At 44.5% G+C, this 23,692-nt stretch overlaps 1 protein-coding gene and 1 long non-coding RNA gene across 3 annotated transcripts in view; one reads left to right on the forward strand and one right to left on the reverse strand.

The window, feature by feature from the left end:
* Positions 1-18,216, reverse strand: part of LOC109284288 (uncharacterized) — a 35,809-nt gene extending 17,593 nt beyond the window's left edge. For both annotated transcript variants that reach the window (XR_009462041.1, XR_002091685.2), the window contains exon 1: positions 18,065-18,216. This is a non-coding gene — a long non-coding RNA (uncharacterized LOC109284288). The remainder of the gene's footprint in view (positions 1-18,064) is intronic.
* A 93-nt stretch (positions 18,217-18,309) lies between these two features.
* NDUFA10 (NADH:ubiquinone oxidoreductase subunit A10) overlaps positions 18,310-23,692 on the forward strand; it is a 55,572-nt gene continuing 50,189 nt past the window's right edge. Inside the window, exons 1-4 of the mRNA XM_006261673.4 lie at positions 18,310-18,407; positions 19,540-19,708; positions 20,882-21,097; positions 22,729-22,815. Of these exons, the coding sequence (XP_006261735.2) occupies positions 18,327-18,407; positions 19,540-19,708; positions 20,882-21,097; positions 22,729-22,815 (553 nt within the window). The 5' untranslated portion in view covers positions 18,310-18,326. The remainder of the gene's footprint in view (positions 18,408-19,539; positions 19,709-20,881; positions 21,098-22,728; positions 22,816-23,692) is intronic.

The raw sequence follows: 23,692 nt of genomic DNA on the forward strand, positions 1-23,692 counted from the left end.
TTTGAGGGAGTTGACTCTTTATCATTTGCAATCCCTTTAGTATTTCTGAACTATCGGTATGCTAGCAGAGTAAGGCAACCAAAACAACTCCGGGTCTCAAGGTGTAGAAACACCTTGAAAAGTCACATTTCCAAAAGAGAGATGCGTCACTCCTGCCTTCCAGGATCTCAAAAGCATCTACAAATATCAATAAGCTAAGTTGTACAACACTTATACAAGGCAAGCATCTCTTGATCCTTAGTGGCTGCAGCTGTCGTGCTGTCACTGTGGGTCTATTTCAATATAATCAACCATACATTTTAAACAGCAGACTCTGGAGAAAGCATTGGAGATACCTGATAGACTTTTGGAGAGTGCAAGATCGTGATCAAGTACAAGATGAAGTCCCAATCTCTGCCAGCTTACTTTGGCCTCACCTGTGCTTTACTCTTTTGGTTCTTGGTCCTGTGCAAAGAAAGGCAGGGTATATGGCATACTAAAAGAGTCAATGGGCTGTCTAGGCTTGGAAAAAGCCAATGGCAGGTTGATGATCATTGGCCTATCACATTTCCTCACTTGCCGTTTGCCCCCAAATAAGACACATACCTTGTTTTGGGAAGGCAGAATAAAGAAGGGGAAAGTTTTTCAGTCATGACTGAAATTGAGAGCAGAGAATCCTGCCTGCAGTGGTTGTGGCTGAGAGAAGATTAACACACCAACTCTGACCTGGAAGGGTGAACTTCACCCCTTCTTTTTCTGGGATGGCAGAGGCAGAAGCCATCCTGCAGTAATGTTTCCTTGCCTTTGTACTTCCATGCTTCTAATTCAGCAGAGAAAAAAGTCAGTTTCCCACTTAAAAACACACATCCCAATTTTGGAGGGCTGATTTTTGTGGAAAAGATGTGTGTGGTATGCACGCAAGTCTGGTAATTGTGCAAGACTCTGCTATGGTGAGATGGAGAGGGCATCTTCCTGGCTGGTGATCTGCAGTGATCCTGGGAGTTAAGGTCCAGTTAAAAATTCTTTCAAGTACATAAGAACAGAGGACCCTGAAGCCCATTTTCAAAATGGACATAGGTACTTAGACCCAGATCCTTGAAGATATTTGGGCATCAAACTTCTGTGGGCCTTTGGAAGTTAATTTTAATTGGAAAAAAAAAACAGTCAGTGGGACTCAAGTCATGTGCAATTTTACCCCGAGCCTAACCTGGAAACTTTCAGCTAGATAATTCCTAAGAACATTCCTAAGTTTAGGCAAGTGTACAGGAAAGCTAGATGCTAAGACTAGAGATGTACATGTATGATAAAGGCAGACAAGGTTTTTTCAGTAAATCTGATATCTTTTATTAGACCAACTCAAAAATGTTGTATGATACATGTATTGCAGAGAAGTACATGCATTGACTATGTAGTCCCCCTATACGACTTCTTTCTGTGCCATGATTGCAGGTAAATCCCCACAACAGAGACATGAGTTTAAGCCAAACTCTGGATTCATGGGAAAGGCTACACTTAGTTGACCCAGCTGCAAATGGGAGCTGTTAATTCAGGCACAGGAGTCAAAATTAGAGGAATGGTGCTAGCCCTGTTACTTCTTTGCATGGCATGGGCTGCAGAAACAGGCATGCCTTAACCATGTTAGCCTTAAGGATTGTTGGGTTTGGAAAGACTTTTGAATTTCTGCACTGCTACAGTAGTATAGAGGCATCAGTGCAAGAGTCATGACTTAGGACTATGAAATCAAGATCCTGATCCACAGCCCATTGAATTAAATTGTTTATACTGAACAAGAAGTATAAATAGTCTGGCCATAATGAAAACTCTCAGCACACTAGCTGTCTAACAAAGCCCCTGCTCACCCTGGCTCCCAATTCGTTGCAAGCCCTCAGCTCCTTCTTGTTCCCAAACATAGCAAGATCCTAGACAGTAGCACAGCCAACTTGCTGCAGAGCTCCTCTCACTCCCACACCTAGGGGCTGCAGGTCCAGGTTAAGTACTTTAGCGCAAGCCCTGACTTACATGCAGCTCCAGCTCCGCCTACTTTCTGTCAGGTGACTTACAGAAGTGCTCTTGTCCTTTTGTACTACTGCTATGCCACCAGCACAGCAATAGTCACTCTTAGCTTCTAGCTGCCCTTTACTTGTCCCTCCAAGCCCTGTCTACTGCTTTTTCCTCTGAAAATAATAAGAGCTCCAGGCTTCCTGTTACAGTTATTTTAAACTTCTTCGTGGTGTGTAGGGTGGGGATGGAGAGTTCATCACAGAAATGAGGGGAAGGGATGTTGCATTGCTCACATAGCCATTATTGACCATTGCTGTTGTGATTGGCATGGACTGTGTTCTCAGTAATTACAAGGCCATAGGACCCCCAGTTATCCATGGACACTTCTATCATAAAGTGTAGACACAACCTGATAGATGAAATCCTAGCTGTACTGAAAACAGGGCAGAATTTCCATTGACTTCACTGCAATCAAGATGTTACACTGTATTTCTACGATCAAGATGTTACACTGCATTTCAGTGTAATATGCCTTTCAGGCCTTTGCTATATGGAAGCAAACAGAATAGAATGCAAGCACATTTACCATTCCTCCAGTTTATGGGTCACCTTGGAAATAGCACAGACCATGCTAAAATTACACATTACACACAACAAAAAAGGGCAACATTTTCTTTAATAAAACAAATTGATCAATAACATTACCCAAGCTCCTCTATGTTTCACAGCAGAGTACTCAGCAATTGGAGCAGAAGCAACTGCATTCTTTTCTTGGCTGTTATTTCAGCTTGTCATAGAAGAGGATATTGCTGGGAAAACAACTCATCAAGGTTTCTCAATTAATTTTACCATTTTTCTTTTTATGAATTGGGTGCAACTGCAAAACTGAGTCAAAATAAATGTTTACAGAAATCATTCCTGGTCTCTGCGCTATTTGCAAAATGTACAAGTGCTCAATGCTTGACATTCGAACAATGCTGATTTTATAAACAGGCCACATCATTGTTTTTGGGGGTTTTTTTCCCAGAGACTCATGCTTATTAAGCAACATGCATTTTCAGATTCAAAACAAATTTCCTCTGAATACTTAGCATTTTTGCCATATCTGCAAATATTCCTGCTGGTTAACTTGTTCATTAAAATAGTCCCCAAAGGAGCTGAAGTCAGTGCCCAGCAATCTTTAACAAGTCACAGGCTGGAACAACCCAACTCCAGTTTGATACAGGCTGAGTGGCTCCAGTGGCATGTCAGTGACAGGGGCTTTGCCTTTGCTCATGCTGGGGCCAGGTAGCTAGGAGCTGCACCTGTGCTGCTGCCAATTCCCCCAACCTCCTACTCTCAAACTGTGGTGCAGGTGTAGCTTCTAGGCCAGAGGCGGGTCAGAACCGACCCACCAGTCCATTGTATCCAGCCTGTAGGGCCCCTAGAAATTTTAGAAAATTAATTTTTATCTACCTCTAGCTGCCTGTCAAAGATGACAGGTACCTAGCCGCAGCAGGAACCAGTGGGTGCCTGTGGTAGGACCCAGCAGCTGAGCAGCAAGCCAGCCCAGCTCCACCCCGCCCCCAACCCCCTCCTGCCCTCAGCCCCCAACCAGAAGCCTCTGCAGCTTCTGGCCTTGGGACCCTGGAGCTGTTACCTGCCACCCTTCCGTCCAAGTGGAAAGTAAGGTAAGACTGGATGGAGGGGTGGGGGGAACCACTGCGACCAGCCCAGCATCCAGGAGCCCTGTGGTGCTTCCCAGGCCAGGCTGGAGCCAGAATAAGAAGCAGAGGGTGGAGGGAAACAGCAGCAGTGGGGGGCCACAGGGAGGGGCAAGGGCTGCAGGGAGTGGCGCGGGAAGTGGTGGGGTCCTAGGGGAACAGCGCGGGAAGGGTGGCAGCTGAGGGAAGTGGTGGGGGCTACAGCAAGCAGTGGGAGCTGCAGGGGGTGGCATGGCAGTGGGGGGAGCCACGGGGAGTAGCAGGGGCTGCAGGGAGTGGTGCAGTGAGCAGCTGGGGCCACAGGCAGTAGTATGGGAAGTGGTGGTGCATGCAGGGAGTGGTAGGGACTGCAGGGAGCAGCATGGGGAGCAGCAGGGGCCACGGGGAGCACTGCAGCAAGTGGCAGCAGCTGAGGGAAGTGGTGGGGGCCACGGTGAGTGGCAAGACCTGTGGGGAGTGGCACAGAAACCAGTGGGGGCCACAGGAAGTGGTGCAGCAGCGAGTGGGGGGGCACGGCAAACGGCAGGGACTGCAGGGAGTAGTGTGGAAGTGGTGGCAGCTGAGGGAAGTGGTGGGGTCCATGGCAAGTGGCATGGTGGCAGGGGAGTCACGGGGAGCAGCAGGGGCCGCAGGGAGTGGCACGGTGAGTGGCAGGGGCTGCAGGGAGCAGCAGGGGAAGTGGTGCAGCTGAGGGAAGTGGTGGGGGCCACAGCGAGTGACACAGGCCATGGCGAGTGGCGTAGTGGCAGAGGGGCTGCGGGGAGCGGCAGGGGCTGTGGGAAATGGCACGGTGAGTGGTGAGGACACGGGGAGTAGAAGCCAAGCGTGTGGGAGGGAATGCAGGGAAACAATGGTGGCAGGGGGCGTGCAGAGCCTGTGCTGGTGCTCTGGGATTGGCAGGAACCCAGGGTGGCACAGCAGGAGTCCAGAGCCTGGGCATGGGGTCTGCTAGAACCATACGTGATGGAGCCAGTAGCCCAGCCTGTCTCTCTCTCTCTCCCACCCCACCCACCATAACCCCACCTCAACCACATACCCTACACCCCTCCACACCCACCCACCATGCCCATACTCACACCCCACCACACACACCCCACCACATACACCCCATTACTTCTCACACACACCACACAGTAGGACTGTATTTTGAGCTATTATGCAGTCACCTCTAGACACACTTTGTAAACACATAAATCAGTACAAAATATTTTTAAATAAAATAAAAAAGATATAATAGATGTGGGGGGTTGTATATAATTTGGGTTTTTTTTTCCTGGTTTCAAGATTGCAGTGCCCTTTCTCCCAAAAGGAGTACTCCAGGGCAAGGGAAGGGACTTCCAATGGCAAAAGTCAAGCGTTGAGGGCAGGACTTCTGGCTCCAATATGGTGACTGGGGACGGGCAACTGTCAAGGGTTGCGGCTACCCATGTGGCCCTCAACAGCTCTCCAAAACTTGGTAAGTGGCCCTCCACCTGAAATAATTGCCTGCCCCTTTTCTAGCCAGTGGGAAGCTGTACGAGAGCCAGGCAGCTGCAAGCTGTGTTGTCACTGCTGCTGCTTCTCCCCACCCTTCCCCATGCATCTCAGCTGCAGTGAGGCTCCACACCAGTGAGAAGAGGTATCCATGTCACAGCCAGGCAGCAGGGGGCTGCAGGAAGCAGCAGTGTGGGTGCAGTTTCCAGCTGTCCAGTTCTAGCACATGTCCTTGCTGCCTGACCCAGGCACAAACACAGACACAGGCAAAGTCTTCCATCTCCTCAGACTGGATCCAGTGGCTTCACAGGCCGGATCCATCCCAGTATGTTGCTGACCCCTGGTTTAAGTGATTTTGAGTAGGTCTATGCTGTCTGGTAGGTCTATGCTGAGTAGGTCTGTGCTCCTGGCATGGTCTAGCAGAGCTGCTCCTGAATGAACCTTACCCACCCACTTCTGCTTACACTCTTGAAACCCAGAAATGCAACCCCCCCGCAGTCACTCTCAAGAGCTTGGTCTCCGAGCTGCTTGAGAATGGCTGCTGGAGTGACCCCAGGCTGGTCTCACGGGCACGTTGCCAGGTTTGGAACATGTGAGTGGGCACAGGTGTGCCAGGGTATGTTTGAGGCATCCCTGCTGGGACACAGTGTAGACCTAAACGTAGTGTAACAAAATATTAATGGATGTTTTTTGCTGTTGTAGGTTCAAAAAAGAAATCAAGGCCTGTTGGTCTGCTACCTGAAACACTGGGCCCTTGCATAACCCCCAAGGAATCATTTAGCTCTTTCCATGGTAACTGAATATAGTACCTGTGTGTGCACATGTCAGTATCAACAGAACAATGTGCATAACAATACTGAAAGAGGTGCACACAACAGAGGACTGCAATTCAGGAACAGCTGATTAGGAAATGATATTGAAACAAAGGCTTAAGTAGTTGCCTTATGTTCTTTCCACGCACTCTATTTGTCAGCAACGTGGCGAATAGCACAATGACTCACAAGGGGTGTGTTTTGAAAACAGGAAGAATGGCTAGGATAGCTTTCAGAGAAGTAAGAATTAATGAATACTCCACCCCATGCCACTGGGATCTTAAAAGCCCAGTGGAATCTTCCAGCTGATTTTAATACGTGCTTAATCAGGTCCCAGCTATAATGTTAAGTTCAGTGTCTTGCTCCTGTTATATGCTTTAATATCAACTGCTTGCAAGCACCTTTCTTCTGCCTATAAGGGTTTCAGTATTTCACAACCAAAACCTTCCTGTATAGTGGAGAACACTTTTTAGAAGTATCAGCCTAGCACCAGGACCCTTCTATTAGGGTAGGCATGTTGAAGGTGTCTGCACCCACCTTCTTCCTCTTGTAGAACGGCACATTACAACTTGAAGATATCAAACTCTGAGATCCTCTTTACCCACAAAGCCGTAGGGAAATACCTCTAGGTTCCATGTCCTGTTGCCTCCAGCTGTTCTATGAATGGCAACTCCACAGGTGTCTACTCCTCACCTGACTGCCTGCAGCACCCTGGAGGCTTCTAGACAGGAAGGGCACGGCCAGAACAGAATGGGCTCTGGTAACTTCTGCCAGATGGTACAAAACACAGGGGGCAATTTGTGTCCATGTCATTAAAAAGCTATTTCATTTTGGTATAATAACATAGGCTTTATGTTGGTTTACCAGCGTGCAGCATCAGGCCCCTGGGCTGTAGAACTTTTCTCTATGCAGCAGACATAAACAGACCCATTCATGTGACACTGAGTTCCTGAAGGCCTGGCAGAGAAGTCATTGGGTCGTGCTATATATACTGGGTACCGAGAATTGGCCAGTTCTTTGTAGTGTAGTGCAGGGAATCCAATGCAGCCCGCATACCCAATGTAAAGCCTCCTTTGTCAGATGCTAGTCATTACAGGGTGCATCTACACACGCTTCTTTTAAGTGGGCTTAGCCTTAAAATCACCATTTTTAAGGTGCATTAAGGGTTTGTGTCTACACGTGCAAGCCCTTAATGCACCTTAAAAATGGCGATTTAAGGCCATATAAGCCTATATTTGATACCTGCATAAAGCAGGTATCAAATTTAGGCAAGAATAGCTAAGTTGCATTAGTGCACGTGTAGATGCGCTAATGAGACTTGGCTATTTGCTCCTAAATTTAATGTGCCTTAATGCACAGTAGCGCATTCACATGTAGACATGCGCTTAAATCGCCTTAATGTGCCTTTGCTAAAGGCTCATTAAGTTTAGGTGTGCATAAATATACATGTAGACATGTCCACAGAGAACTTTCCCAGCATCCTTTTGGGACTGGAGTCCTGGAGCACACACTGGATTGAAACATGAGGAAGAATGCTCCATGAATCCGGAAAGGGAGCTTTCATTGCTCCCCTACACTATAAAGAAAGCTGTTCAACTGATAAGTTTTATTTAGTTGTGGTCTTGTCTTATTTGTACAGAGTCCACTGGGAATACAGGAAGTCTGTTTTTGCAGTGACCTGGTATTAGGAAATGCCTCCTTTCCTTTAGGAATAGCCAGCACCATCTAGTGATGAAAACTTGCAATGCCTGTGGGAAAATAAGGAATGGCTACAAATGAAGTTTCTCCAAAAGGGCAGGTAAGTAATGAATGTGCCTGGGTTTCCAACACAAGAGACCCAAAGTAGGTATTTTTTCACTTAGAAAATACAAGAGTACTCCTGTGACTTTATTTTACTTTCATTTCAAGAAAAGTCAAGTCCACCTTTAAAAAGATCTTGCAGACACAGAGATGTACCAGCAAAGGCCAGTAACTGGGGAGAGCCTCACAGGATATAGCTTTGCTTATCTTCAAGTACATTTTCAAATATTCTCCTGTTAAATTTGACTTCCCTGTGTTTCCTGCAGCACCTTGCTTTGTTCACCATAGTTTTCCCTCACTAAAGATAAATTAGTGCTCAGAAACAAGAAACAGATTTTCACGCATTGCTCCAGCCTTCTTGTTCAGCTCTTGAGTTTTACAAGGTATAAACACAACCTTTTGGTTTTCCTGTAGAGATCACAATAGTTGTGTTAGTATCCATGCAAGTGAAAAGTGTATTGGCTTTTTTGTTGACAAACTGTTTATTGTGGATGTCTGCAAAGAACAGTAAAACTAATTTTCAAGCTCATGACTCAGAGTAAAGAAGCATGGTTTGCTAGTTAATTATTAACCTCTAAAATAACTTAGGGATGTGGAGGTTGTCTCACTCAGTCTCTAAATCAAATTTGAATGCCTTGAAGAGAGTTTTAGCTTAAATGCAAAATAAAGACTTAATGCAAGAACCACTTGTTTTAATTTTCTGGATTTTATTATTAGGAGGTCAGTCTATAAGATCAGAATGGTTCTTTTTAGTCTTAAAATCTATGAGCACTGGATTAAAGTTCCCCCATTGATTTGTCATGTCTAATATTTGGCATTTGTATGCTGGAAAGCCAGTCCTCTCTACACACCTATTGGGTAGGTTAATATCACTACCACATTTGCTGAGGGACAGTGAGGCTGATGTGTTACATGACATGCTCAAGGTTACATAGAAAGTCAATTTCAGAACCAGAGGTTCATCTTTCACATCCATCCTATACACTAAAACAGAAAAACTGATGTTAGTGAACTTAGAGAATGACTGAGCTCTCCACAGAGACAGCTTTGTTCATCCTCAAGTGCATTTTCAAGTGCTCTTCTGTCAAATTCTCCTGTCAAACTGTAATATGAGATAAAGATCAAATTAAATGAGTTTAAAATTCACCTCTATTTAAAGATGAATGTATCTACTTAGCAAATGCCTGATCTTTTGGTATTGCTTGAGCAAAATCAGATTGTTTATAACCTAGAGCAGTCAGACTTTGAGAAGTTGATGTGAGTGACCTCCAGTGGTGAAAACAATTGAAAGCTTCATGAGATTTAATATTGAGGTCGTGTAAAAGTGATGTTATAGCTGTGATGGTCCAGAAATAATGTGAGGGGAAAGGATTAGGGCAATATTTTCAAATACAAGCTTTATCAGGTCACCTTTTCCATTTGGCATTTGTATGCTGAAAAGTCAGTCCTCTCTACATCCCAAGGCTGCAACTGAACTCCAGCTAGCTTTGAGCATCAAGGACAATAAAAAGTCCTTTTTCAAATATGTGGGGAGCTGGAGGAAAAGCAGGGGCAACATTGGACCCCTGCTGAACCAGATGGGGCAACTGACAACTGACGCCCAGGAAAAAGCCAACCTATTAAATAGGTACTTTGCGTCAGTCTTTCATCAGCCCCATGGGACGCCCATGCCCGCTACAGGGCCGGGAAGTCTGGGTGAGGGTGATCCTCTGCCCTCCATTAATGCTGACTTTCTGAAGGAACATCTTGAGAAGCTGGATACCTTCAAGTCAGCCGGCCCTGACAATCTTCACCCCAGGGTACTCAAGGAGCTGGCAAACATCATAGCCCAGCCTCTAGCACGGATCTTTGAAAACTCTTGGTGCTCTGGTGTAGTGCTCGAAGACTGGAAGAAGGCCAATGTGGTGCCTATCTTCAAGAAAGGGAGGAAAGTGGATCCAGCTAACTATAGGCCCATCAGCCTGACTTCTATCCCGGGGAAGATCTTAGAAAAGTTTATTAAAGAGGCCATCCTTAATGGACTGGCCGACGTCAACGTCTTAAGGGATAGCCAGCACGGGTTTGTTGCGGGTAGGTCTTGCTTGACCAATCTCATTTCCTTCTACGACCAGGTGACCTATCACCTGGACAAGGGAGAAGAGATTGATGTCATATATCTTGACTTCAAAAAAGCCTTCGATCTGGTGTCCCATGATCGCCTCTTGGAGAAACTGGCCAATTGTCGCCTTGGGTCCTCCACGATCCACTGGCTGGAAAATTGGCTCTGGGGTCGGACCCAGAGGGTAGTAATTGATGGAAGTCACTCATCGTGGTGTCCTGTGACCAGTGGGGGAACGTTTGTTCACCAGAGCGCCCCAAGGGATGACGAGGTTGAATGGTCACAAACTACTTCAAGATCGTTTCAGGCTGGACATAAGGAAGAATTTCTTTACTGTCCGAGCCCCCAAGGTCTGGAACAGCCTGCCACCGGAGGTTGTTCAAGCACCTTCATTGAACACCTTCAAGATGAAACTGGATGCTTATCTTGCTGGGATTCTATGACCCCAGCTGACTTCCTGCCCTTTGGGCGGGGGGCTGGACTCGATGATCTTCCGAGGTCCCTTCCAGCCCTAATGTCTATGAAATGTATAAAATCCCCACCAGGTAAGTCACCTGATGAAGAATGTCATAATTTTGAAAGTTTGGGGAAGTTGGTCCAATAAAAGCTATTACCCTTAGAAATCCTTGCCTCTCATTTAATATTTAAGATAGTGTTTCTTAGACTGGCTTAAGCCTGGTCTGGAGGGTATCTGGCAGGCTTCTAGAGGGTATGCAAAAAGAAGGAATGGGAAAGCAGAAGAATGGAAAGGGGAAATGTAATTGGAGAAAAAGGAATAAAAAGAAAGAAGTGAGGAAAATATCTACAGTTTCTTCTGTAGTTGTAGAGGTTCCAATGTGAGAACTGACATATAGTGTTAGTTTTCTTGATATTTATAATGCACAGTCATAGGGGTACAGACTTAGGAAGGGGCATGTGACCCCCAAAAGTCACAGAGCCATGGCTCCATATCAAGAACAGTAACTAAGCTAGGATTTGTGAGTCTGAGAAAGGGATTCACAAAAATTTAAAAGCAATTGTTAGCACTGTTAGTTTAAGAGCCTGTTCCCCAGAAGTACTGGGCACCCTTACCTCCATTCACTATAATGTGCCACACACACAAGTGCTGCAAGTGCACTTGCAAAAGATAAGGAAATTGTTTTTTTATTCATCACACTGGGTTTAATGATGTAAGTCAGGGTTAGAAGAGGTCACACCCCTGTCACTTGGCAGGAGATCAACCTCTATTCACTTCAGTAGCTGAGGTTACAGCTTAATGAAAACCAAATGCAAAGAAACCAAGCCCATGACCCAGCCCAAATAAGCACATTTAGGCTGAAGGTCAAGATAAATGGCCTGAGTCCCCTGATATGCGAGAGAATTCTGCTGCAAATTGGCAGGGGTTGTTGCAGGGGAGAGGGGAGGCAATAGCTAAGGCTATGATTTTGGCACAGTAAATTTAAATGAATTTAATGGTAGGGGTGCAGGGAAAAAAAAGCAACATTCATGGGTAGGTTACTGAGCATGCTGGCTTTGTGCTTACAACAACTACACAGCATACAGCCTCTGGGTTTGGAGCTAGCACATAGAGAAAGCATCTCTGTGTATCACTGCCTTGCATCACATACCAGGGGCAGGCAAAGTCCAGCCTGTGGGCTGAATCTGGCCCGTGGCAGACTCCATTTCCCAGCAGAGCCTGTGGCAGTGGCTCATTCTGGCTGCTGCCACCAGACCCAGCCTCGCTGCCTGGGCGCCCGGGCTCATCTGCCCTAAACCGACCACTGAGGGTGGGACCCACGCAGGCAGGGCACGTAGCTGGTGACTAGGATGGGGCCACGGCCACAAGTGAGATAGGCGGGCGGGCTGGGTTAGGGAGACCCCAGGATCTTTGGGTGGACAGCATGGGGCTGGGGCCAGCACTGGGGAAGAGCTGTGATCCACTGCCTGCACGCCCCTGCGATGAGCTCCAGTTCCGTGGGTAGGGGCATGCAGGGAGCAGACTGTGGCTCTGCCCCAGCCCCATGCTGTCACCGCCCCAGGATCCTGGCCATGGCCCTGGAGCAACTCCATGCCCAGCCATGCGACCTGCCTGTGCCACTTCCAGCCAGTCTCCATGAAGACCTCTAGAGCATGGGGCCATGATAGCTTAGGGCCATGACAGCACAGGGACATAACAGTGTGGGGCCGGGATAGGCCAGGCTGGGGCAGAATTCCAGTTCTGCAGCCCCATGCTGTCACGGGCCTGTGCTACTGGGGTCTCCATGGGGAATGGTGCAGGCAGGGACTGCTGGGGAATTGATTTTGGCCACCGGCTGGATCCACCATTTTGCCCATCCCGCCATAGACCATACATACCATAGACACTGAGTCATGCAGGGCATGTGCTCAGCCTAAGGAACTTTATTAAGGAAAGTGTAAAGGCCTCCAAAGTTTCCAGTGCCTAGGAGGACCAGCAGAGGCCCAATGCTACACTCCATCTAAGTCCTTTGGTATACGTGGGCTCCATCCTCTGCCCAAAAATGTAAATGGGGTGGAATCCCATTGACTGCGTTGGGCACTGAATCAAGGAGTTTGCTGTCATTGGTGCAATTCAATCTCTTCTCAAAAGCCTTACTTTCTCAATGTTAAGAGTTTCAGAGAACTGTTGCAGCATCAACCCTGTATTCAGGAATGTATTCCGCTTTTGCAGTTCTGTGCAATTTGTGCTGAGAATCACATTTTGGAAAAATACTTCCTTTCCTTTCCTTTCTGCCATGACCCTTCACTAGTTCTGGCTACCACTGTTTATTGGAAACAAATCATGTCTTCCATTTGTTTACTCCTGTCTCCTGTCTGTGCTTTGGTATGCCTTTATAATTCTAGGCACTTCATTTCTTTCATTGCTTGCTTATGCTTCCATATGGGAAGCAGATTTTTCATTAACCCTGCTAATATCCAAAGTTCTTTGCAAAGTCAGAACTATTTTGATTCATGAACTTGGTTTGACCTGGCTATGATTTATACTACAAGCAATTCAGTCTCCAATTATTCCATTTGTTAAGTGCTCAGAATTCATGTGATAAATCATGTTACATATGTCTGCAATAACACTCTACTGGCTCATCCAGCAGCTGGTTGTTTGGAAGCTCCTTATCTTTCCCAAGTGACTTTCTTGTGTGGTCACAGAATTCCCAAGTGACTTTGCCTAGTGCTTATTCCTGACGGTATCCAGTTTTCCAGTATCTCCAGCTCTGCTGCAAAATTTCAGCCCTTTCCCTACAGTATTTCTATTCCTATCACTGGGCGTGTCTACACATGCATTCACTGGACAGTAACTTTCTGCGCAATAAGTTACTATGCAGTAAGCGGCGTTTATGCCAGTGTCTACATGTACAGGTGTTACAGCACAGTAATGCTGTGTGTGGACTAATTTGGGACTAAAGTAGTAGACTACTAAAGTAGTCCCAAGTCAGTCCACACAAACAGGGTTACTGCATAATGAGGCATCTAAGTCTACACCTGCCTCACTGTGCCGTACCTACTTGAGCATAAGTTTTGCTACCTGCATCATGCAGGTAGCAAATTTACACCCAAATTGGCATAAGCTGCCATAGTTACTGCACAGTACAGATGCACATGTGTAGATGCATGCCTGTACTGTGCAGTAATTTTCACAGTAATGGTGCACGTGTAGACGCACCCACTTTCTTTCAGGAAAATATGAAACCACTGCAACCCTATCTTATAGTTGTGCTAGGTTCCCTTTCAGACTCAAGGATTTAAGTCTTTATTCTGGTCACATGACAAGATCTGGATTACAAAAATTTATGTTCCTGTCTTGTGGGAGGAGATGGCATCTCCCTGCTCCAGTGGCTTCTGTTACCCAGATTACAGGTCATCTTGTGGGCTGGCTACTAATAAGAGTCAGAAACAGGTCTACAACCTGAACTTTTATTTGCTTACACTTTAAAACCACAAAACAAAATATTTATCCCAAAGTCTATCTGACTACCTGTGACAACACAACACAAATTCTCATGTATACCAGCCAGGGAGACTCTAGAGTTGGGAGTAGGGTGGCACACAGATCGGCAGCAGGCCATCCTGAATTTGTTGAGTTTTCCAAATATCCCTCCAGCCTATACCACATATTTATAGATGCCTGGTTCTACTATTCTAATAAATTATCTCAGATTGATTTATTTACATTTCTTTCTTTCACTGAAACTTTTGGAACTGGACTGAAGCAGATCTCTTGTGGACTTGGAAGGTGTCAATTAGTTGGGATTTATATCCGTGAGAAAATTAAAAGGATGTTTTTCAATCTCCTTTCCTTTTGCAATGTGGAATACTTTTCAAAGCTGTCTTGTTTTTTCTTTACCTGAGTTTATGGTCTTCTCTAACAAGGCTGTTTTGTTTTTACTAATTTTCTAAGCATCTTAACAAAAATATCTATTATAACAAAATAAAATCTGATACATGTGGTTACATCAATCGCTACTACTATCACTTGAATAGAAAGTTATAATATAGTATATTTAATGTTTGATGCTCCCTTATAATTTCTACTTTCAGGCCTTGAGCTCTCATGACTAGTTTAGTTAGATATGTGGATGGCTTCCTTTACTTTGCTGTCCAAGCTAGCTGTCATATTTGCAAAGATGCATGCTACAGTCACTCAGAAACAGGCTTTAGCCACCCTTCTGCAGGTTGGTTTAAGCCTCTTGAAAATGGCCAAGGCTGGCACCGTTACCATTACAGCTGCCACTGAATTCAGTTGAAGAAAGGGGTGCTGAGCACTTCTGAAAAATAGTTGAGCTGTAAATTGCCACTAACAACAACCATGGGCAAGAATCCTCCTAATAGTGCCTTGAGGCCACTTTCATATGTCAAACTTGGAACTGAAGACTTAACAAATGTTTTTGAAATTTGAGCTGTTAGTTAGCACTGTCTATGCACATGAATGCCTGGGGTAGGTTACTTGCCAAGTATCTGAGCCGCCATCTGCCCAGATCAACGCACATATTGACATAAGGTAACCACTGAGTATCTGAGGTTGGGAAGAAGTTCCGACAATAGGTATATTAATCCATGACTGTCCCCTGGGGGATGGCTAGACCCCTTTCTTCAGGTCAAGTATTGTCACCAGACATTTTCAAAGACAAAATACTTTGCAAAACAGATGGGTGATACAACCCAGCAGGGTAATTCCAGTGTTTGCAGAGCGGGGTAGATGCAGTACACATACTTGTTGATCACTTAGAACCTGCCCTTTTATTAATCCTCCCGTTCATGCCTACTAATTTCTCACATTGTGGCTTCAACTGGCCACTCCATCTTCCACTTTGTAGGACCACTAGAATCCCTTGATTCATTAGAGCCTGTCATCAAAATCCAGAGGAAACTAAAATGGAATATCAGGAGTAGACAGTGCTTAGAACTGTAGCTAGAGAAAACTCTTTACAAACTGAACTACTTGTTTACAGAGTATGTCAGATAGTTTGGATTTAGATTCTCTTATAATTGGAAAAATCAGAATAGATTCTATATATTATCTGGTGTTCAAGTAAAGCCAGGGGGGCTTTCTTCAGTCAGTTCCAGTTAATATCACCCATGAAAATCAATTCCTACAGGATTTATTCAGTCTAAGCTGCAGTCACTGAAGACAACAGTAACCAAAAGAGTGGCTGGAATTGCTTGGCACTCTATATAGCACTTCTATTGCAAAGGAGCCAAATCAAGAATGAACAAAACTCCATTCATCTAAATGCCTGGAGTGTCATGTGCTGTTTATCAATTATCCCTATTGCTGTAAAGATGGAAGATTGGGGAGTAACACCCATGTGCATTAGAAAGCAACTTTTTGTTCTGTTTATACCAAGAAAACTCCTCACTATGGCTGATCCTTAGCAGCACCTAGCAATGCTATGCAATACATGAGAACAGGAAAAAAGTGTTATATGGGTAGGGAGACACTAAACACTAAAAATAGTCATAAAATTACCCATATTAGTATTAGGGAGACACATCTCACCCACAAAAAAACCCTCAAAAGGTATAAATAATACTATTTAAAACTAAGGACCAGGTACTGCCCTTCAATATTTGTATGTAACTCCTACTGAAGATGGCATTGCATTTCAAAGTGAAGACTAGAGTGTATTGTAAGAAAAGGTTTAGACTGAGAACAAGAGTAAGTCAATGACAAATGCAAAAAATGTGGTCTTATTATTAACAACAAATTATAATTAATTTCAGCCTTTCTTCATTGGAAAATTATGAGAATGCTATAGATTTAAGGCTGCTGATACGACTGGCACAGTTTCAATAGGCAGCCTGCAATATGGTAGTTCATACCTCTTTTGGGTGCCCTATTTTTACAGAGATATTTGCAGCCACTGAAATCCAAGGTTTCTTTAATCTTTTTGAGTCATCCACCTGATGCCTGTTCTTAAGAGGCAGCACCAGCATACTGGCTGCATCCTTCACATCTTATCACGTCAGTTAATGTAAAGAGACATGACAGACAGACACAACATGACTTATGTTAGGTTATATTATGTCATAGAAACAAACCCAGAGATAAATGGTTAATCTATAATGAAAGAGACTTGTTTTCAGAAAACTAAGTAATCTAAACTATTTGCAGTGTGATCCACAGCCGCACAGCCAATGCTCCTTGTTGACTTCTTCGGGTTTTAAACTACGTTTTGGGGGGATGTGGAAATTATAGGTGTTTCACAGTAAAGAGTATCAAAAATGTTTTCATGGTTTCACAGACCAATTGACGCAACCCCAACATTTAGAGGATACTCTCTTGCTTATAGTATTGTAGCAATATAATTTATCCTTATAATCAACATAATTCATATGGTCTGCTAGTACACAAAAACTTGCAAATATTGCCATTTTCTAAATTGGGGGGATGAATGAAAATTATCTTACTATGACTGTAGAAACATGAGAGGAGATTTTGCATTGCAACTGGGTGTGCTAACAGTCAGATGTTCCAAGATATGTGTTTCTGATGAAATATGTAAAATACTTAAAGACAGGTTGGTTTATGATGAGCGTATTATTTGTGAGTATTGAAAACTTAAGTGAATTATACCCGTCATCCCATGTAAGGCTTGAGAAACCCTATGTATCACACAAACATTTTTTCCGTCTTTATCACCATGAAGTAGTCTTCTACCAGGGAAAGAGTGAGAACTCCATCTCACTCCGCTCTTCGCTGCCTCAGTTTCAGGTCTACAGAATCACAGTCATCTGGTTTGGCATCCTAAATTTCTTCCAGGTTTGGGCTAGGATATCCACTGCTTGAAAAGGAATATGGTAGCACTTGTATCTGACATACTAGAAAAAGTGGTGCAGGTAAAGAATGCAAAGGTGAGGTGACCAAGAGAAAGCAATGAGCTAGTAATTGACTTTTATAGCAACATTTAGAAAAGCTATTAATATAGAAAGATTATGTTTGTCAGGACATAGCAGCAACTCAGACAGCAATCAGAAGGCAGGGTAGACATACCTCTATAGACTAACTAAATTAAAGAGAGAGAGAGAGAGAGAGAGAGAGAGAGAGTACTAGCTTTCATTGAACCCAAGTTGATGATCATCAGATGCTGTAAACGGCAGCATAGAGCACAGTAAAAACTAAGGTTCGTGATTTGAATACAATAGGTGGGAAAGCAGTTTCTGAGACACAGGAGGAAAAGTGGGAGACAGCATTTTAGCTGTGTGGAGGGGCTGGAGAGGCTGTCTCTTAGAAATGCAATATAGAAGAATCTGCAGTAGGTAGATGTAACCTGGATGTGGGGATTTAGGGGTGGTACTCAAAACATTTTAGACTTGAGGTACCCATCCCTTGTTAGACGTGAGGCGCCCCTCAGATAAATTTTGCTTTCACTCGGTTTTGCCTACAGAAAAACCAGGGCTCCATCCTCCCTGCACAGCGGTCTTGGAGACCCCTCTGGGGTTTTCTTGTGCGCCACAGGGAGGCTTTTGCACATTGGTGCCACCAGTACACAGCATCCTTAGAAGCGTGTAGAGCGCTCCCAGGTGGTGGGACTCCCAGCTGAGGAGCAGCAACCTGGAGAGGTGCAGCAAGGTCGCCGCTTGGCCAGGAGGAGAACGAGAAAGGAGACGTAGCTGTGTCTGGTTTGATTTGAACTTTATGGACTAACTAAGTAGATAAACACACCCATGCACATATATACAGGGAGTTGTATACACATACATACGTATATGTACATATAGATGTACGTGTCCACGCCTGTATATAGCAGTCCTTCCTGAGCCGAAGCAACGCCTGGGGGCGGAGCCTGTGCGGAAGGCAGTCCCGGTCCCGCGCTCCGAGCAGGCGTTTCGCGCGGCCTCCTATGTTCTCTGTCCTCTGACGTCTTCCGCTGCGACGGAGCTCGAGTTAGGCCCCCTTCCCTTCTGGCTTCGGGGTCCTTCCTCTGCCGGGGTCGCAGGCGAGGTGATTCTTCTGCTGTGGCTGCTATGTCCTTGCGCTTGGTTAGGCTCGGGCTAGCGAGCGCTGCAGCCACTTGGCGCCGCCCCGGCCCCGGTGTCCTCTGCGCGGTGAGCGACGGCCGACGGAGCTGCAGCTCCTCTGTCGGGCCACATAAGTGCCTGGTCGGCCCCGGGGGGCGGTTCCACTGTGCAAGGCACTGGGGGGGATGGGACGGACGGTTCCACTGTGCAGGACGGAAGGGATTTCCACTGTGTAAGGCACTGGGGTAGGGGGGGGACGGTTCCACTGTGCAGGCTGGGGGCAGTTCCACTGCGTAAGATGGGGGGGCACAGTGGGACGGATGGTTCCACTGTGCAGGGCACTGGAGCAGAAGATGATGCATCCCACACCCTTGTACCTGCCCTTGGCTGCGGTGAGTGTTGCAATGTTAGCAACAGGCAGACAAGATGGGGATGGCATCATGTTTTGTACTTCAGCTCGGTGTGTCCCTATCGGCTGTGCCCGCACGCCGATGGTTCCCAACCTTTTTGCGCTTAAGGCAGCGCTCACTGGAGTCAGCACCCCTCCATTGCGTCTGTGACAAGAGTGGGCCCCCCCCCCCCCCATTTCAAAAACAGCTCACCTCCTTGCAGAGTGGCTGGTCAGTGGGGGAAAGCCTGAGCCTGCACTTATTTGCTTAATTTATCCGTTTATCCTTCCATGCCCTTCAAAGGATCCAGTGGCGTCCTGGGGTTCCCAGCACCCTGGTTGGGAATCGCTGGTGTAAACAGGGGGTGCTGCCTTAGGTCCATTTCTTGGTGTCAAGAACTGCAACAACAACAACAAAAAGAAAGAACTTGCATGACAGATGGTAACAAATTACAAGACAGAAACCAAACCCTGCACAAATGTGCCTCTACACCTTTGCAGTCAAAATGGGCTACAGTTTCTTTTACAGAGCTCTTGCAGCTCAAGTGTTACAAGGAACTTTGCATCTAGATGGCTACCTCGAAACGATAGGCTCAGATAGCCCTGTTAACTTCTTAAGTCCAGCACTGAACTTAGCGTTTAGGATGCTTTTCTCAAACTTTGACAGCCCAATGGGGCAAAACAGCTTCAGTTTTAATCTAACAAGATCAGTCTCTGTTATCTTGATTTATGAACTTAGTGCCTGAATAAGTTACTTAACACTTTTGATTCGTGTGGGTTTTGTTGTTTTTTTTAAATCCACAACTAGTTTGGTGGTTGTTTTTTTTACAGGCAAGACTACATGCAAGCTCCCAGCGGACTTTGAAATATGGTCTTGTGGCTTTTTGGCTGGGAGAGAGAACTACTAAAAGATTTAATGAACGTAGCAAAATTTTTACTGTGGATGGCAACTTATCATGTGGGAAGGGAAAACTTGCAAAACAAATAGCAGAGAAGTTGGGTATGTCTCTCTCTCTCTCTCTCTCTCTCTCTTTTGGTCCCATTTAATAATTGAAAATAATAACATTATTATCACTTTGTTCAGATAGGCCACTGGCTTGTTGATACCTGTAGTGTGGCATGGCTAACAGTTGTTTGACTACCAGTGAGAACATAAGTGGCAGGCTGTGGAATTTCTGGGTGTCAGATTTGGGTATATTATATATAGGGTAACGGCAGGAGTGATGGTTTTGGTGTGGGAAGTCATGGTTCAGGTTAAGTCAGTAGGTGTTTTCTCCAGTTGTAAAATCATAGAGAAGTAGGATGGAAGGACCTCAAAGTCATCTAGTCCAACCCCTTGCCTGAGGTAGGGTCATGCCTATCCAATTTATGGGCTCCCAAGGGAGGTGGTGCTCTCCCCTACCCTGGGGGTCTTCAAGAGGAGGTTGGATATGCATCTAGCTGGGGTCATCTGAACCCAGCATTCTTTCCTGCCTATGCAGGGTGTCGGACTCGATGATCTATTGAGGTCCCTTCCGACCCTAACATCTGTGAATCTATGAAACCATCTTATACAAACCTCAAAAACTACTCAGTCCACACTCACACAAGACATAATACCCTAATCTGCCAGAGGTAAACAGGGACCACAGTTTCCAACTTTCTAGTGGTATTAAATTTGTTTATATACATTCAGGAGATCCCAGCAAGAGGGCCATGTCCCTGGTACAGAAGTAGGCAAACACCCCAGAGTCCGTACTAATCGGACATTGGGCAAAATCCCTTCCTGACCCCATACGCGGCAATTACAAAGAGGCCAGGATTTCAGTGCCTTAGATATCTGGGTAGTACTGCTATATGAAGAACATTCTCATAGCATCAGGAGAAAATTAGGAAAATGGTGGCTGGGAGATGAGAGCTGTTCAGAGGAATGATTTTTTGTTTGGAAAGAGGAAGAAATTGATAAACGTGCCTGCTAATTACGTTGTGTCAACTTAATGATGATGTGATATTGTTTGGAAAGCACTTTTAGTAATTGTGTTCTTATTGTCTATGGAGATTAATGTTACACATACACCAGTTCAATTTGAGCAGCATAGTTTATTTTTTACAATTAAAATGAGAAATAGGAAATGTCCAGTTTAACTAAACCAAGCACAACCTTACCTTGATTCTTGTTTTTTTCCCCCCTCAGGAATGGTTTACTTTCCAGAAGCAGATATCCATTATGCGGACAGGATCACAGGAGATGGAGCATTAATGGATGAGAAATTTAACGCCTCCTGTAATATGGAGAGATTCTACAATGATCCTAAATCTCCTGATGGACATTCATATCGCCTACAAGCTTGGTTGTTTGGTAACCGTGTTCTACAGTATTCTAATGCGCTGGAGCTTCTGCTGAGTACAGGTTAGGGTTTTATGTCAAGAAGTTTCATTTCTAAATTAATTGGAGAACTTGGGTTCTAGAGTTATTTAAATGAGTAAGCTGGCCCTTTTAAGAGTATAGCTCTCAGTTCTTTGAAATAATAAGTCATTCCATTAGCTTTGAATATTCTCTTTAGAAAAGAGTGTATGTGAGAGACACCTTCTGAGTTAAGAACAGGACAATACTTTTATTGTTAAAAGAACATTGTTCAGTATATAACAATACTTTTCCTTTGTGCCCAGCTAAAGAGAACACATGGAAATGACAAACTTTGTTAACTCTTTCATGGTGAGGCTCGAGTTACATCAGTAATAACTCAGATCAGCTTGACAGAGAATCTTTAAAAAAAACAAAACACTTAGAAATATTAATGTAGCCTCAAAAATATGCAACTCCTCATACTTGTACTCTGAAAGTGACCGGTAAAATGTCATTGTAGGAGTTATGCTTTTAACTCCCTGAACTTAAGGTTAATTTTGAGAAGTTTAGAAATTAGAAAAAATATCCCTTTTTATGTCCAATCCTGAAAGCTTAAACTGGCACCTGGAAGTCCATTTGTTGTTATTTCTGGTTTATACATCACCAAGAAGACATATTGTGATGATGTAAATCTGAAAAAAAGGTCTTTCAGGTTTTCTTCAGTAAAGGAAAAAAAAGTTAGTAAGATTCCCAGTTATGCATCCCCACTTCTATAAAAAGAAGGCAGGAGACCATTTAACTTGTGAAAATGGCATGAATAATTTGTCAAACCCTGTAGAAATCATATTAAAGGCACTAACTAAGCTGATTTGAGTGTCTTCTTTTTCTTGTGGAAGCATCTTTCTCAGCTGTTCATGCTTTGCTCTGATACTTTACCTTGTTACTTGCCTCTAATACCCTTGAAATTGTCAGTTCTGTGACCATTCTCTATCAGTTGTGATGGGCTGGAAGGATTAAGCACTCATCTTGTGTGTTGAGCAGTGTTCTGATTTGCTAAGAGTGGTTTTTCATTCTCTTGTTTGGCTTATATTCACTGCATAACTTCTTAAGGCAACTTTACTGTGGTTTCTGGGTGGCCTTTCTTTACATAGCTTTCCTATAGGGTGGCCAACATAGAGGACATTCCGGTTTTCTGCTACTCTGTACTCTATTAATGCAAAACCCGACACCTTTACGTCCTCTATTTTTCTTGAAAAGGAAGGACAACTAGATTGTCCTCTATGATGGCCCCCCTATTATAGGTAAAAGGCAGTCTCCTCACCTTCTTCACCTAAACCCAACTGTCTTTTGAAAATTGATACCAGACCAAATCTCCTGAGTTTAAAAATGTCCCAAGAGGCACATCATCAAAGACTGTTAAAGCATTGTTGGCGATGGACATGGTATGAGGACTTGAATAGAATAGACAGGCACTGCCAGTCTTCCTGAAGATGAATGCTTGCTTGAACATGTGCCTGGTATTATGCTGAGGAGTGAAGCAGTTTTTTTCTTTGGGGAGAGATTTACTTGCTCAGAGAAGTGTCCCAAGACTGTAATCATAGGAGCATCACTATTGCCTTCTGGCTGTGACTCAAAGCTGTTGTAGTAAACATTTTATAGAGTGTTTTGTGACTAAAATCTTTTTTTAACCACAGGACAAGGTGTAGTGATGGAACGCTCTGTCTACAGCGACTTCGTGTTCATGGATGCAATATTTAAACAAGGCTATGTCCACAAACGATGTAAGTCCTTCTGTGCAAAAAGAAATTTAATTTGTAATGTGGTCACCAAGGATTATGACATCCAGGTGGGCAGACTTGCTATCCTTTCAGCTGTTTCTAATGTCTGAATGTGCTTTTTAAATCTGTGGGCCATCTTCCTGGGTCTGTTCTTTAATGAATGTTCTCCAGCCTCTATCAGCCCCTCTTCTTCCCAGCTTCAATTCTAAAATAAAACTAATTTTAATGCAAGTTGCAGGCATTGGTAGTGTTTCCTCCTCCTGATGGTGGATCTTGCAGTTTTCCCCGTTAACTGAGCTTTTGCTGGTTTTATGGGGCTCTTCTAGTCATGGCTTGATTCCTAATCTCCCTCCTAGCTTCAGTTGGAAGGGCAGGAGTCTAAGATGTTAGGCCCCATTCCTCGTAAAGGACCCAACCACTTATGATAGTGTCAATTAAAGGTATGATTAAGAAAAAAAGTGTTAAAAGTAGTTTTTTTAATTGCCTGATCCTTTGAAACTATAGTGCATATTCTTCCATCTTTCTGTTCTTTTCCCCACAGTTTCACCATATCTGTGTAACTTGATTTTGTGTTTTGTCAGTTTTTTATTTATCGTCAGGTTTTTTTGTGGGGTGTGTTTTTTTTGTTGTTGTTGGTTTTTTTTACTCCTTTCTAGATTCAGTGACACCACAATCTTTTTTTCTTAACACAATGTACTGCTGTGGAAATAATCACTGAGTAAATCTGTCAGAGGGGTAGATTAGCTAACAGCAGCAGTGTGGTGACATGCAAGCAGAAGTAATATGCAGTGGGTTATTAAAGCCGTGCTTCGATAGGCCATTGATAGACTGTCTTTCTCTTGCCTACCAGTCACCAAGTTGGTTCTGTTACCTAATCCAC

This window comes from Alligator mississippiensis, chromosome 4 (genome assembly GCF_030867095.1).
Source record: "Alligator mississippiensis isolate rAllMis1 chromosome 4, rAllMis1, whole genome shotgun sequence".
NCBI lineage: Eukaryota > Metazoa > Chordata > Crocodylia > Alligatoridae > Alligator > Alligator mississippiensis.